Consider the following 14,489-nt stretch of genomic DNA (forward strand, 5'->3'; position numbering starts at 1 on the left):
TCCGGGGTGTCTCCTGGCTTGGTTTCACTTTGGGGAGTCGAAGGAGAAAGGCTTCTGCCGTGGTCCGTTGCAGATGAGACTGCCACCCCGGCTGTGGCCCGGAGTCTTCTGGATCCCCGGTCAGCATCACTCGTAGTAAGATCTGTAACAGCTGGGTGCCTGGTGGCTCAGTCGGTTAAGCATCTGACCTCGGCTCAGGTCAGGATCTTACAGTTCACGAATTTGAGGCCCGCGTCGAGTTCTCTGCTGTCAGCACAGAGCCCACTTTGGATCCTCTGTCCCCCTCTCTGCCCCTCTCCCACTTGTGCTGGCTCTCTCAAAAATAAACATTAAAAAAAAGAAGATCTGTAACTGTCTCACATTTTAGGACAGTCCACGAAGCTTGTCTTGGGCCCCGGGCAGCAACAGGACTCAGCTTGTGGCCAAGGGAGCTCTTCCTTGTCTTCTCTCTCCTTACCTGGAGTGTCTCTCTAGCTCGGAGACTGTAGCTCCGAGACTGCAGGCCTCCATCTTGCAGATGCTGCCTGCTCACCGGCAGTGTATTTAGGGCGTGCGAGGAGGTCAATTTATCAACCTTCCCCTTCTCCTCTCTTCCTGCTGCCACACCCCCTGGCCTCATGAGCTCTCCCAATCGGATGGGGGGGTGTGTCCTGCTGCTCTGGAAGCCAGTTCAGAACCCCGGGCAGACGGAGATGGGTTTGGCCCAGCGTGGGGAGTAGACCCTTGAGTTAGGGTTGGGGTCACACCGGAAACTTGCTGGCATAGGAGGCACAGGGGAGTGGGATTCTTTAGGAACTTCTGATTCGAGTCTTTGGTCCCCAGTGACCGCCTCATTCAAATCCTGATCTTCAAGGCATGAAGACTCCTAACAACTGGAGGCCAGTTGCTGGAAGTTCTACCTCCTCGACCCAGCTGGGTGCTGGTGAGACTTGCCTGATAGGTAATGATGCCAGTGACCATTTGCTGAGTTCCTGCTCCGCGCCAGACCCCTCACGTACTGTGTCTCTTGGGTGAGCCCCCTCCCAGTTTTACAGGCGAGGAAGCCGCGGCCAAGAGCGATGCAGTTAACCCACAAAGCCCACTCCAGCTGGGGGGCATCAGACACTCACCGTCTTAGGGCGGCAGTTGCTGCCCCAGTAACCAAACCCTGGAATGAGATCCAAGATCAGAATGTTTAAATTCTAAATTGTTCTGGGGGCACCTGGGTGGCTTAGTCGCTTGTGTGTCCGACTGTGGCTCGGGTCATGATCTCATGGTTTGTTGAGTTGGAGCCCCACATCAGGCTCTGTGCTGACAGTGCAGAGCCTGCCTGGGATATTCTCTCTCTCTCTCTCTCTCTCTCTCTCTCTCTCCTCTCTCTCTTAAAATAATAAACTAAAATAAATAATTCTAAATTGTTCTAAACTGAGTTTACGTTAAAACAAAGTGAATGCTGTTGGCTCCTTCCTTCCAGGGCTACACATACCCTCCAGGCCCATAGTAGTGGCTTGTTAGTCTCTTCCTGATTGTTTCTGACCTGCTCTGACCCAGGGTTTCTGCCACCTGTCTCCATTCCACCGCCCCCCCCCCTCCCCCGCACCGAGGCAGAGACCTGGCCCATTTTATGCTCCTGGCAAGAGTCCTGGTTCTTTTGTGTTTACACAGCACAGATGGAGCCTGTGGGCCGCTCCTCCAAAAAGTCTCCAGTGGTGTTAAATATTCTTGGAGGGACGGGCGGTTCTGAAACCAAAGCAGACGATGCTGAACCAGTAACTGAGCAATCCTAAACCAGGACAGGTCAAGCGCTGTAGCCGGTCACTCTGCCTTTCCAGGGGGCCAGGTCTAGGCTGGGTGGGGGTGGGAGGGGGCGGTCTCAACCAGGCCCTGTCAAGGGGCCTGTACACCCATCTCAGTATGATACCAGGCGTTGGCTCCTAAGAGACAGAGTGGCAGAGGGACTAGGAGCACAGACCTCGGCCTCGGGCAGGCCTGGGTAGAATCCACTGTCAGTCTTGTCCTACGTGACCCTGATGAGGGACTTTGCCCCTCCTGCGAGGGACGCCTGTGGACGGGTGATGCTGGGCTGGCCCATGGTAAGTACAAGCAGCACTCGATCGGTGCTGGTGGTGCTGCTGCTGATTCCCAGCCACGTCTGCGGGGAGAAGAATAAACATGCCCATGCACTAGCGGGGGAAGCATAGGTCCGTCAGCTAGGGAAGGGGTAAACTGCGGCTACTCTGGCAGTTACAGATGGGTGCCCTACACCTGTCCACATGAATAAATCTCCAGAACGGTGTCGAGTGAAAAGATGAAGTTCCAGAAGGACACATACAAATGATGCATTTATGTAAGGTTTTAAAACTGCATAGAGAGCTACATAATGCTATGGATACGTATGTTGTCAATGTGCAAATGCTTGCACGAGAATGATAAATCAACCAAAATATGAGGTCTCCTGGGTGGCTCAGTTGGTTAAGCGTCCGACTCTTGATTTCTGCTCAGATCACGATCTCCCGGTTCTGAGTTCAAGCCCCGTGTCAGGCTCTGCGCTGATGGTGTGGAGCATGCTTGGGATTCTCCGTGTCCATCTCTCTGCCCCTCTTACCCCTCAATCCCGCTTGAGCTCTCTCTGTGTCTCTCAAAAAATAAGTAGGGGCACCTGGGTGGCTCAGTCGGTTGAGCGTCCAACTTCGGCTCAGGTCATGATCTCACGGTTTGTGGGTTTGACCCCCGCGTGGGGCTCTGTGCTGACAGCTCGGAGCCTGGACCCTGCTTCGGATTCTGTGTCTCCTTCTCTCTCTGTCCCTCCCCCCGCCTTGTGCTCTCTATCAAAAATAAAATGTAAAATAAATAGTTTTTAAAAATTAGGATGGTGGCTACCCATGAGGCAGATGATGGTTACTGTGGTGTTAACCTTATATCCACAATCACAAAAGGAATCAGTGGTTTAAACTAGTGCTTTCCTGAATCAAAAAATATATAGGTAATAATTCTAACTGTAGCTAATAAGTATTGAGCAATTATTATGGCAGGCATGAGTGTTTTCTATCTATTTTGCTGAATCTTCTCAATTCTAGGAGCTAGATGTCATTATTAACCCCACTGACAGATGGGGAAGCAAACCTTGAGCAAACCTCAAGATCATGACCTGAGCCAAAGTCAGATGCTTTGCCGACTGAGCCACCCAGGCGCCCCCAAATGGTTGTTTTCTGAAGCCACTCCTCTTAATTGCTCTCTACCGAGATCTCCATTGGTTTGGACGACGCCCTTACACACGGGAGTTTTTGAAGTTCTGATACAAATAAAGTCAGCTCCCCGGGGCAGAACCGTGGAGCTCCTTGTCCTTCCCTGCCTGTTTTCCCCCAGAGCAGGACCCGTGAACCACTGCACCCAAGCTGGGAGCCGGACCTACTTTTCCTGGAGTGACCGTGCTCTACAAGTGAGAACTAGGAGGTGGCAGCCCCTGGTCTTCTCAGCTTGCTCCCGCGGGTGGAGAACCCCCACCCTATGGGCCAACCGCGGTGGGGGCCATCAAGGTCCAAGTATTCCCAGCTTGCCACCGCCTGGACTAAGCTTCCACCTTGCAAGTGGGCCCGTGTGGGAAGTCTTGTCTGCTGCACCTGCTTGAAACGAGATTTTGCCACATAGGACCGGAGAGGAGGATGAGAAAGGCCAGCAGCCTGCCCTTCCCAGGATGAAGCTGTGGCCCCAGACTAGGGGCTGGAGGGTAAGGATGCCCCCACTTGCTCAGAACGGTGCACCCCAGCTTAAACATCTATAACACAGAACCGAGGATGGGGAGTGGATGCGTTTTTTTTGTTTTTTTGACACCAAATACATGTCACTTTTCTACACCATTTCTCCAAATCTCCAACACCAACTGGGGTGTCCAATGGCTCAAGTCATTTCTGACACCAACTACTCAGTGCAGACCCCATAGGTCAAGGGCTCAATCCCATGAAACTGTGCCCCTTCAGATGCCAGCCACCAATGGGGTACCTCGCCTACCCATACTTCTGCCCAACTGACTACAAATTCTGGAGTTCCCAAGACCCCTGTCCTCAGGTTTGATAATTCATAGAACTTACAGAACTCAGAAAAGCACTTTACTTACTGTTTTATTATCAAGGATACAACTCGGGTACAACCAAATGGGAGATGCATGGGGCAGGGGGTGGCCCAGAACTTCCCTGCCTCCTCCAGGCATACCACCTGATTGGTTAAATCCTTGGCCCCTGGTGATCTCAATATCCACCCCCTCTCTCCTTCCCAGAGGTTTGGGGCAGGAGTGGGTTCTGTGGAAAGTTCCAACCCTCTAATTATGTGCTTGGTCTTTCTGGTGACTAGCCCCCCATCCTGAGGCTGTCCCCCACCCACAGTCCCTTCATTAGCATAAACTCAGGCACAGCAAGAGGTTTGTTATGAATAACAAAAGATACTGTCTCATTTAGGAAATTTGGAGGGTTTTAGGTCCTCTGCCAGAAACCAGGGGCAAAGAACAAATACATATTTTTTCCTAAACCTCAGCAGTGGGGCGTCAGGGTGACTGTTGGTTGAGCATCAACTCTTGATTTCGGCTCAGGTGGTGATTTCACAGTGGGATTCAAGCCCCACGTCGGACTCTGCACTGTGCGGAGCCTGCTTGGGATTCTCTCTCCCACTCTCTGCCCCTCCCCCACCCACATGCTCTGTCTCTCTCTCTCTCTCTCTCTCTCTCTCTCTCTCTCCCTCTCTGTCTCAAAATAAAGTAACACAACTCCAGCAGATAAGGGGGTGGGTCACTGCTCAAATACCACCCTCATTCTTGCAGGGATTTAGATTTTCCTGAATGTTTCTCTATTCACTGTATGCCTTTGGAACAATTAACAGACACTTTGGGGCAGATGGAGCATTTCCACTGAGCCCTGTGGAACACGGAGCCAGTCTCTGAACAGGGTCATCCTGAGATCCCAGCATGGTCTCAGAGGCCTCAGGAGAGAGGTTCCTTGGCCTGGGAGCCGGGTGACTGTCTTCTTCTCGTTCTGGCGGGACTCTGGGGAAGTCCCCCTCTCTGATTGGCACAGTGAGGCAAGGCAGTGGTTTCTAGGGCTCACCCACTGTAACATTTCCACCCGGAGGAAGGAGAGGTCTCCCCAGAGTCCAAAAAAGTGCCCCAAGAGCCTGGCATCCTGATTTTTGAGATGCCATGATCTGGGACAACCCAGCCTACAGCCTCTGTCGGTGCTTGGCCTCGGAGGGGGAGGCTGGTTGCTAGTGCCCAACCTTGCCAGGAAGAGGGCAGGGTCCCTTTAAGATCTGCCTCACTCCCTGAGTTTGTTGCTATGTATGGGACCAACTTCCTTAGCAACCACCTGGCTTCTTAAAGGGGCCCTGGGGCAGTGGTTGCCACCAGCCATGGCTTCCAAAAAGAAGGCAACTAAGGGGACCAAGGAGCCCGAGGTCAAGAAGAAGAAAGGTGGCAAGAAGGATGCCAGCATGGCCAGCAAGCCTGCGGAAACGCCTTTAGGCGAGGAGATGCGAGAATTCTACCACATCCAGATCCGAGACCTGGAGGACAGGCTGGCCCGGTGGGTAGGCAGTCAGGGTGGTCCTGTTGGGTCAGAAGCCCTGCTCAGAGCTGACCGCTGTGCAGGCTCGCTCCGGGGGTCCGAGGCCTGTGTTCTGGCCTCTAGACTCCAGCCTCACTTTCCTCCTAAGTAACACTGAGAGGCTTCACAATTTGACCTCACCCATCTCAGCTCCCAGAGTCCTGGGGTCCTAATGCTAAACTGGCAACCCTGCCCCAGGCAAGCACCGCTCGTGCCTGCCTCACTCCTGCACCATGGGATCACGTGCTTTATAAGAGGACAGACTTCAATCGGTGGGATGAATTGAAAATGGCAGCCCCCTGGCAGGTGGGCAGAATACACGTCCTTCCTCCCGCCACCTCTCCCACTCCCATGAGGCCTGCGCTACCATTCCCTGCACTGTGTACACCACTGACATACCCACCTGCTGAGCCCAGGTGTTTTTTCACGCTGGGCCTCAGTTTCCCCAAATGTAAAGGAGGGTTGTCTCCCCAGGGCTGCATGACATAGATGGAACTGTGTGTGGGAAGGGTCTGTACCTCTTCTGAGACATGCTCACTTGCTTATTTTTCTTATTTTGAAACTACTTTCTTCCTAGTTACGATGCGCTAGCCCAGTCTCAGGGTGACCCTTAAAAGACAAACCCCTTTCTAATAAATAAATAAATAAATAAATAACCCCTTTCGTGACCGTCAGGCAGTTCTTCCCCAGATGACGTTGCAGATACTCACGGCCAACGTTGAGTCCTTCATGTGTCCTTCAACGTTGAGTCCCACAGGTGGGTCCTGTGCTGGCGCTTCACTGTGTCCTTGAAACAGTCCCAGGAGAGAGGTCCTGACCATCCCCATTGTACAGGCGGAGGGACTGAGGCTCAGAGAGGGAAGTCACTCCCAGGAAGAGGAGGTGCCAGGATGGGAGCCCTGGCCCTCCTGACCTCCCTGTGCCAAACTGCTCCCTCCTCCACAAAGCAAGTCATTCGGCTCTGCACCCCCCAATGCCCTGTAAGCAGCAGCCCTTCAGAAGATGTTGGTTGAATAGGGGCACCTGGGTGGCTATCAGTTGAGCGTCCGACTTCAGCTCAGGTCACGATCCCACAGTTCGTGACTTTGAACCCCAATCCGGCTTGCTGCTGGCAGCCCGTCAGTGCAGAGCCCACTTCAGATCCTCTGTCCCCCTCTCTCTGCCCCTCCCCCACTTGTGCTCTCCCAAAAATAAATATTAAAACAAAGATGTTGAATAAATAATGAAGTAAAGCAGCTTTCCAAACAACTTCTACAAATTATTCCACTGGAAACCAGTAAATCATTTATATAATACTCTCTAAAAATTCACGTTCCCCTCAAGCTGAGAAACCAGATGGAATGTATTTGGGAAAAATGCATTTGGAAGACAGTTGTCAAGTGCTTACTGTTTGCCGAGCCCCTTTGTCAGACCCCAAGAATACAGAAGTCCGAGGTCTGCCAAGTGGATAAGACACATATGACCTCAGGTCTTGACTAAACAAAGGCCCACTTAACAGGAGGGCACCAAAAAGAGGGTCACAAATGGGGCTTAGGTTCAAGAAGGCTCCACTGAGGAGGCCCACCAGGGTTCACCGGGCAGACGAGGGTAAGGAAGACAGCAGGTGCAAAGGTTTCGGGTCGCAAAGCATGGACGCGTTAGGGAGGGTGCAGAGCTGGCAGACTGCAACAGTAAACATTGTGGTTAAGAACCCTGACTTTGGGATCAGACTGATTTGGGTTCAAATTCCGATTTCACCACTTACTGACTAGGAGTTTCTTCAACCCTCTGAGCCTACATTTCCTCATCTGCAAAACGGGCATAATTATCATAGTACCCACTTCCTCACAGATTCAATGAATACACACCAGGTACCTACTATGTAGCATGCACTGTCCTAGGTGTTGGGGACACAGCTGTGAGTGTAACAAAGGCTCTGGCCTGGTGGAGCTTCCATTCTGGTGATGTAATGGATGTAGAGCATTGAGCACAGGCATTGGCTACGGTCGTAAGTGCAGATCAGGGGGCACAGTGGGAGATGAGGCTGGATTCCCACGTGAGGAACCTCGAATGCCCCCCTATGGGAAGACCCAGGGGAGCAGGCCCAGCTGCGCGGAGGCCTGGCTTGCTCACTCTCTAGACCTCTGCCCTGCACCCCCCTCAGGTACCAGCGGAAGTGGGATGAACAAGCCGTGCAGGAGAAGCTGTTCCGCCAGGAGTTTGAGCAGCTGGCCAACAACAAGAAGGAGATCGTGGCCTTCCTCAAGCGCACACTCAACCAGAAGGTAGATGAGATCACGGAACTCAACGAGCAGCTGCAAAGCCTGCAGCTGGCCAAGGAGGTAGAAAAGGACGCCTTTGAGGCACAGCTAGCCCAGGTGCGCCATGAGTTCCAGGAGACCAAGGACCAGCTCACCACGGAGAACATCATCCTTGGTGAGGAGGGGACTGGCAGGCGAGTCTGGGGCACACACCACGGGGGCAGGGAACCCAACGCTCTTGCTCTTCGGGCTCTAATCCCAGCTCTACCATTAACTCTGTGGCCTTAGGCAAGCACTTCTCCTAGACCTTCAGGTTTCTCAGCTGGGAAATGGGGATAATACGTCTACCTTGAGTAACAGCAGCTATGTGCTGCTTCCCACACATTACCTTCCGTAATTGTCCCAGCCATCGTCCGAGGCAGGAAATACTATCAACCCCCTACCCCCCCCCACTCCCCCCCCCCCCCCCCCCCCCCCCCCGTCTGTAGGTGAGGAAGCACTTCAAGGAGTTGAAGTGTCTTGCCCAAGGTCACCCAGCTGGCGTGGTTTTTTTTGGTTTTTGGCTTTTGGGTTTTTTTGAGGCTTAAGGACAGCAGTAGTGCCTGGCCCAGGGAAGTTGTTCAAGTTCAATGGCTGTTGTCACTGTCACTTTCCAGAAAATAGAGGTCAAGGGAGGCGTTTCCAAAGAGGCGAAACGTGAATGAGGCTTCATAAGATTAGTGGTGGGGAAGAGACGGCGTTTCAGATGAAGACAATGAATAAGGGCAGGACGGAGCATAGCATCTCGTAGGGACAGGGGTCTGGCCTTACTGGATTGAGAAGCACAGGGAGGGCAGGAGGACGTGGAGGAAGTGGGGAGGGAGGGGCATCGCGCAAGGCCATCGCTGCCCTCCCAAGGCGGCCCCTCACCGGTCGTGCCCTGCGGTGGGGCAGGGGGGAAGCTGGCGGCTTTGGAAGAGTTCCGGCTGCAGAAAGAGGAGCTCACAGAGAAGTTCACGACACTGGAAGACCAGCTACGGAAGCAGGAGAGTGACTACAAGGACTACGTGTACAACCTCGAGAAGAAGTCTGTGCTGGACAAGGACAGGTGGGCAGGTTGGGTGCTGAGGCCACGCCAAGCTCAGGCCTCTGAGCCTCAGCTTCGAACTGGGGGGACTGCACTAGCTCAGGGACTCCCCATCCTACTGCTCCTCAGAATCCTGGCTGGTGATGTTAGGAGGGGTGGAAAAAATAGATAAGCTCCCAGCTCTAGCCCTCACATGGGACTGGAGAATCCTTGGACTTCCTCTTGCCACTTTTCATGACTTAAGTTACATTTGTTTAATAGGTAATAATACATTGATATGGATCAAAATGCCAAAGGGTCTACAGGGGCTCTACCTGGAGCCCTGCCCCTTTTGGGAGATAGAGCATAGAGGCGGCCCTAAGCGCTCTGGGGAACCCCACACGGGAGGGCAATGCCTGTGCCCACTCCGCCTGATACCCCCTCGTTCCCACCCATGACTAGACTGAGGAAGGAGATCATCCAGCGCGTGAACCTGGTGGCCACTGAGTACCGAAAGGTGGCCACTAACCAGATGTGGGACACAACAAAGCGGGCCATCGTGGAGAACAACACGGTCACCCTGCAGCTGTCCAAGATATCCCGGCAAGGCGCACAGCTGCTACAGGAGAACGAACAGCTAAAGGGCACCCAAGAAGAGCTGTGCAAACAGCTGGATCTATTGGAGAACGCCCAGAAGGTCATGGCCAGGCATAGCAGAGGCCACCGTAAGGTGTGCCTGCCAGGACCTTGTCACAGGGCATTTGGTGCATAAAGCAGGCGGGAACCCTAGGGGTGCTGCTTCAGGGCAAACACAGCCTGGCAGGGTTGGGTCCCGGGCTGGAGCCAACTCATGAGGGAGGCAGCAGCAACGGGACAGGGTCCTTTGTGGGGGGTCCTGGGTGCTGGGCGCACCTCTGGTTTTTATTTATTTGGTCGAAAGCCCCCATAACTTGTTGAAGCGGGACCTGCCCCGGGCCACTGGGGGCTCTGCCCAGAGATGGTGCTGGGCCCCCAGTGCCTTGGCTGGCCTCTCTGTACAAGGGGGTGAGCTCTGGGGGAGTCTGGAGCTGGGGGAGGGGGGCAGGCTGAGGGCCCACAGAGGGGCCAGGGTATGGCCACCTGCCCTCGCACCCGCAGATCATCCTCATGCTGACCGAGAAGTGCCGCGAGCAGCAGCGGGGCACAGTGGAGGCCGAGCAGCTGCGCCTCCAGCTGAGCCAACTGGAGCAGGGCCTCGGGCAGCTGCAGCAGGACACACAGACGCTGAGGTGTGCTGCGGAGCGAGGGGGGCGGAGCTTGAGGCCATCCCCTTTGGGCCACCTGACTGGGCTGGCCGGTGACTTCCCCTTTCCCAAGGGGCATGGAGGCCTGGGGCTGGATGAGGGTTCCTGGGGGCTGGAGAGAAACCGCCGAGTGCAGGGAGTGCAGGGAGGGGGCTGACTTGTCCTGGTCCTGGGCCCAGGAGTCAGAGAGACCAGCTGAACCTGCAGCTGGAGAGGCAGCAGGCTGAGGCACAACAGCTACAGCGGGAGCTGACTGAAGAGCAGAAGCTTCGGGCAAATCTGGAGACAGCCCTGGCCCAGGCCACCTCCATCCTACAGGACGTTCTACAGGTGACAGAAAGTGGGTGAAAGGGGCGGGGGGAGTGAGCCAACGTCAGACACTGGCGATAACCAGGACACCCGGAGAAGGCTGGGCCAGGGCCAGAGCCCCCCCAACACCCACCCCGCTGCCTTTCCCCCCGAGAGACTCCTGGCAAGTCCCTTCCTGATTTCTGTACTTCAGAGATCCCTTGAAGGTCTCCAAGTTGCTGGAGTCCCTCTCTGAGGCCCTGGAAGGCCTTGTGCCTCAGGCTTCTCATTTGGAGAATGGGTATCCCACCACAGCCAGGGTAAACTTGGAGAAAAGGGGCTCTGGGGTGTTTCCCAGAGGTGGGTGTCGGGGTCACCATGAGCCTGATCTCCGCGGGCCCATCCCCACCCTCGACCGGCAGATGCAACCTGATGAGGAGGACAGCGACTCTGATGTCGTGTTCCAGCTGCAGCTCAAGGAGATGCTGCACCAAGTGCTGGCCGTGCTCAGCTCAGCCGTGGTCCTCAGCCCCCGGCTGGCTGTGCATCTCAATCAGGAGAGCCAGGCCCACAGCCCACCCAAGGGCAGGTGAGTGAGCGACCCTGTATGCCCTCAGAAGCAGCTGTGGCATTTGTTTGTCCAAGGGCTGTTCTCAGCTGACCCTGGGCCAGAACCCTGGCTTCCCAAAGCCTCTCTGAACCTCAGCGTCCTCAACTAGGAAACGCAGGTGGTGATGCCAGTCCTCTCTCCACAGCCAGCCTGGCACCCAGCCACCCAAGATGGGGTCTCTGCGTCAGCCGCCATCCAGCATCACACCCTACCAGCCAGGGGACCTGGGCCTGGTGCCTCGACGGGCCCACATCCCACCTAACCCCGAGGACCTCAGGCTGCTCTCGCACACCACCCGTGTGGGAACCTTCCGGGTGCACAGCAGCCCTGAGGTAAGCGTGCCAGGGCCCCAGGCACGGCAAGATGGCAGCCAGCCCTGGGTACAGATCATACAGCTCTGCCACACTGCAGCCGCATGCAGCCCTCTAAGCCTCCATCTCCCCATCTGTAAAATGGGCCAAAGAAAAGGGTGGCAAGGCCTCACCGTGGGCTAAGGCACGCCCACGCATCACCTGGGAAGGGGGCTTGCTAGACCCTGTCGGCCCCTCCTCCGCTGGCAGGGGAAGCGTGGGAATCCCCTGAGGAGGCCTCGGCTTCCACGCCGCATCTTTAATTTTACAGATTCACACCTCTGGTTCTCCGAAAAGGTTCAAAAAGTTTAGTCTTCCTGAAGTTTCTCTACTTTCCAAGTAAAACACAGAGAGAAGACCAGTCCCTATCCCAGAAGTGGACCATTGTGGCCATAGTCCCCTCTCTTTAATCTATAGGTGGCCTGGGGCAGCCCAGATAAGAGGTCTATAAAAAGTGGATACCACAGGTTGGCACGGCACCTCTGTGAACCTGGCTGATGTGTGGGCGTGGTGGTTAGGGAGGCAGGAATTCACTGAGGTCAGGGCCTAACGAGGGCCGCTGGCTTCGTTCCCGGATGTGGTCCAGGAGCATGTCGGTGGCTCGCTCCAGCAACAGAGGCAGCAGTTCCTGCTCAGCGGCGGAGAAAGAGCCCAGCACATGGGCCTGCACTGTATCAGGGTGGGCGGGGCGCCCGATGCCTATCCGCAGCCTCGGCATTGCCTGTGGGGGAGCCAGAGGGGGACCCAGGGAGTTTTGATGCCCGGTGCGGGAGGCCCCCATGTTGGCCCACCAGACCCAGGGCAGGGCAAAGGGGCAGACTCACATGGGAGTTGAGACAGCTAATGCAGGAACGGACTCCGTTGTGGCCCCTTCAAGGGATACGGGAGGGACAATTAGTGCTTCCCTGGGTCAGCACCCTTCACCCCTCCCAGCCCAGGCTGGGGTCAGAGCACCCCTCTTCCCTGCCGAGACTGGGATCGGCACTCCTACCCCCACTCCAACTGGGAGGCTGTCCTCCCTAGCCCACCTTGACCTGCTCAGGGCCTCACCTGGCGCTTCCCCCCAGCTTCAGAGCCACTTTCCCCAGGGGCTTGTCCAGCTCATCATGCACCAGGTAGACCTCCTCAGCAGTCAGCCCAAACAGCTCCGCTTGGCACAGGGAAATGGTGGCCCTGGTTACTGCCCATCTGCCCAGAGGGCGTTGTCCCGACTCACGGCTCTCGTGAGGAGGGGCCGCAATTGACCCCATTTCACATATAAAGAAACTGAGATTCCCTTAAGTACCCGAGGCCAGAGGCAGCAATTGCAGCTCAACAGGCACCTGGAGGTGAAGAGATCTACCGCCGCCCCAGAACCCCTTCTCTGGCCCCTACGCCCTCCCGGCCGGCCCATCTCTGGTGCCCTTGACTCACCGGCCCGGGCCACGCTGCGCCCGCTGGCGTTCATGAGCCGCCGGGGCCGAAGCAGGACCAGCTGGGCATCCTCGAGCGAGGCCACGGCGAGGTCGGCCGCGCAGCGCCGGTCGCGCGCCCAGGTGTCCGCCACACCCAGACGCCGCGCCAGGTGCCCCAGCACCGCCAAGCCCACGCTGTGCCGCGTGCCGGGCAGTCCAGGGTTCCCGAGACCGGCCACCTGCGGGCGGCACCGGGGAAACTGAGGTGCGACATCTCTCGCCGCCCTCTGGCTTACAGCGCCCCCTGGGACCCAAACCGGAGAAAGGGAAACGGAAGGCAGGGTAGAGTGAGGAAGGGGGGCCAGAAACCCCGGAGACGCCAGAAGGCTGAGTGCCCCGGGAGCTGAGTGGGCAGAGCGCCTGGAGCAGGAGCAGAGTTCCTGGAAGCTTACAGCCCGTCAGAATACTGGCCCCATTTTCTAGATTAGATAACCGAGACAAGGAATTTGGGGGATGGTGTCTGGAGACAATGGCAGAACAGGAGCTAGCTAGGGCCCAGGAGCCCCTACGCCGCCGCGCCCCCGCCCCCGACGCCACTCACCAGCCACCGCTTCCCCGCGGGCCGGGGTTCCAAAGTGAGCACGCTCATGGCGCGACTCAACCACAGCGTGACTCGCCGGCAGCCGTCTGGCCGCATGTCGCCCCCTTTCCCGGTATAGGCCCCGCGCCCTGACGTCAGTCAGGCCTCGACCAATCGCAGTGGCCATCCGTCCCCAGCGTCCAATCCCCGGGCGGGCCACGGGCCGCCTTGCTCCTAGGGAGCGGAAGTAGCGGGGCGGCGGCTGAGCCCGAACCTCCACTCATTCCGCGGCGCCGCGTCACAGTGTTCCTGTGGGTTTTTTGTGGACTTGCGGAACCCTTGCATGACCTCCGGATTGGGAGGAGGGAGGCTTGCTCTGGCCCCTGCTGTGGCCCTGCCTGGCTGCGGAAACCTGACAAGTCCTCTCCCTGACGTACCTCGGCCTCCCCCGCCCAAAAGTTTGCTAACCTCTTCCGGACTCTAACAACCCAGGGACCCCGGAGGCGTGGCCAGAGGGGCGGAGCCTGTGGGCGTCCTGGAGATGGTGCCTAGCAACGTCAGGGGTGGGCCTCGGGAGGTCCTCCCGGAAGGGAATTCAAAACAAACTCCAGAGAGGTGCGTGAGAGGGTCGGGAGGGAAGAGACCAAGGCTGAGTTCTCAGGAAGGGTTTTAAGCACAGGAGAGGAGAGGCAGGATCAGTTGTGCAAGCCGCTGCATAGAGAACTGAGGGCTTGGGACCTGTGTCCGGTGGGGAGTTCGGAGAGGCGGTCGGAGCTGGTGACCGGACAGAGATGGCATCGACCCAGACGAGAGGATGAGAGAAGAGAAGGGATCTAAGAGATCTTAAGGAAGTGAGGCAGACAGGACCGGAGGTGGACTCCCCGAGGTGGGAAAGCCTGGGGCAGGAAGTGCTCAATTTGGCCTGCTGGGCATGAGCGTCCCACAGGATAACCAGAGGGGCTGCAGGACCTCCTGGGCCTGCAGCTTGGGGCGGGGCCTCTGCTGGACACATTAGGGTGTTGGGTGTCAGGAGATGGATCTGGAACTGAGGGGAACCAGGAGGAGAGCAGAGGGCAGTGTGTGCACGAGAACGCTGGCCCTTGACTTTGACCATAGGAGAGGGAGAGAAGCA

The 14,489-nt window shown here is 56.6% G+C and overlaps 2 protein-coding genes across 3 annotated transcripts; one reads left to right on the forward strand and one right to left on the reverse strand.

Annotated features, from left to right (window-relative positions):
• The first annotated feature begins 5,320 nt into the window (after positions 1-5,320).
• On the forward strand, positions 5,321-11,862 carry CFAP157 (cilia and flagella associated protein 157). The gene is made up of 9 exons (XM_060608585.3): positions 5,321-5,546; positions 7,711-7,982; positions 8,741-8,894; positions 9,315-9,582; positions 9,990-10,120; positions 10,315-10,465; positions 10,846-11,012; positions 11,179-11,365; positions 11,655-11,862. The coding sequence occupies exons 1-9, from the start codon at positions 5,374-5,376 to the stop codon at positions 11,724-11,726; spliced, it is 1,575 nt and encodes a 524-aa protein (XP_060464568.3). The 5' UTR covers positions 5,321-5,373; the 3' UTR covers positions 11,727-11,862.
• Positions 11,677-13,520, reverse strand: PTRH1 (peptidyl-tRNA hydrolase 1 homolog). 2 transcript variants are annotated; one of them, XM_060608590.3, is made up of 5 exons: positions 13,379-13,520; positions 12,797-13,037; positions 12,434-12,533; positions 12,208-12,253; positions 11,677-12,104 (listed from the first exon to the last, which is right to left on the reverse strand). In XM_060608590.3, the coding sequence occupies exons 1-5, from the start codon at positions 13,472-13,474 to the stop codon at positions 11,898-11,900; spliced, it is 690 nt and encodes a 229-aa protein (XP_060464573.1). In that variant the 5' UTR covers positions 13,475-13,520; the 3' UTR covers positions 11,677-11,897. The 2 variants fall into 2 exon arrangements, with proteins under 2 accessions (XP_060464573.1, XP_060464574.1); XM_060608591.3 differs by having other exon boundaries at positions 12,797-13,016; positions 13,379-13,517.
• Positions 13,521-14,489: the final 969 nt, after the last annotated feature.

This window comes from Panthera onca, chromosome D4 (assembly GCF_046562875.1).
Source record: "Panthera onca isolate mPanOnc1 chromosome D4, mPanOnc1 haplotype 2, whole genome shotgun sequence".
NCBI lineage: Eukaryota > Metazoa > Chordata > Mammalia > Carnivora > Felidae > Panthera > Panthera onca.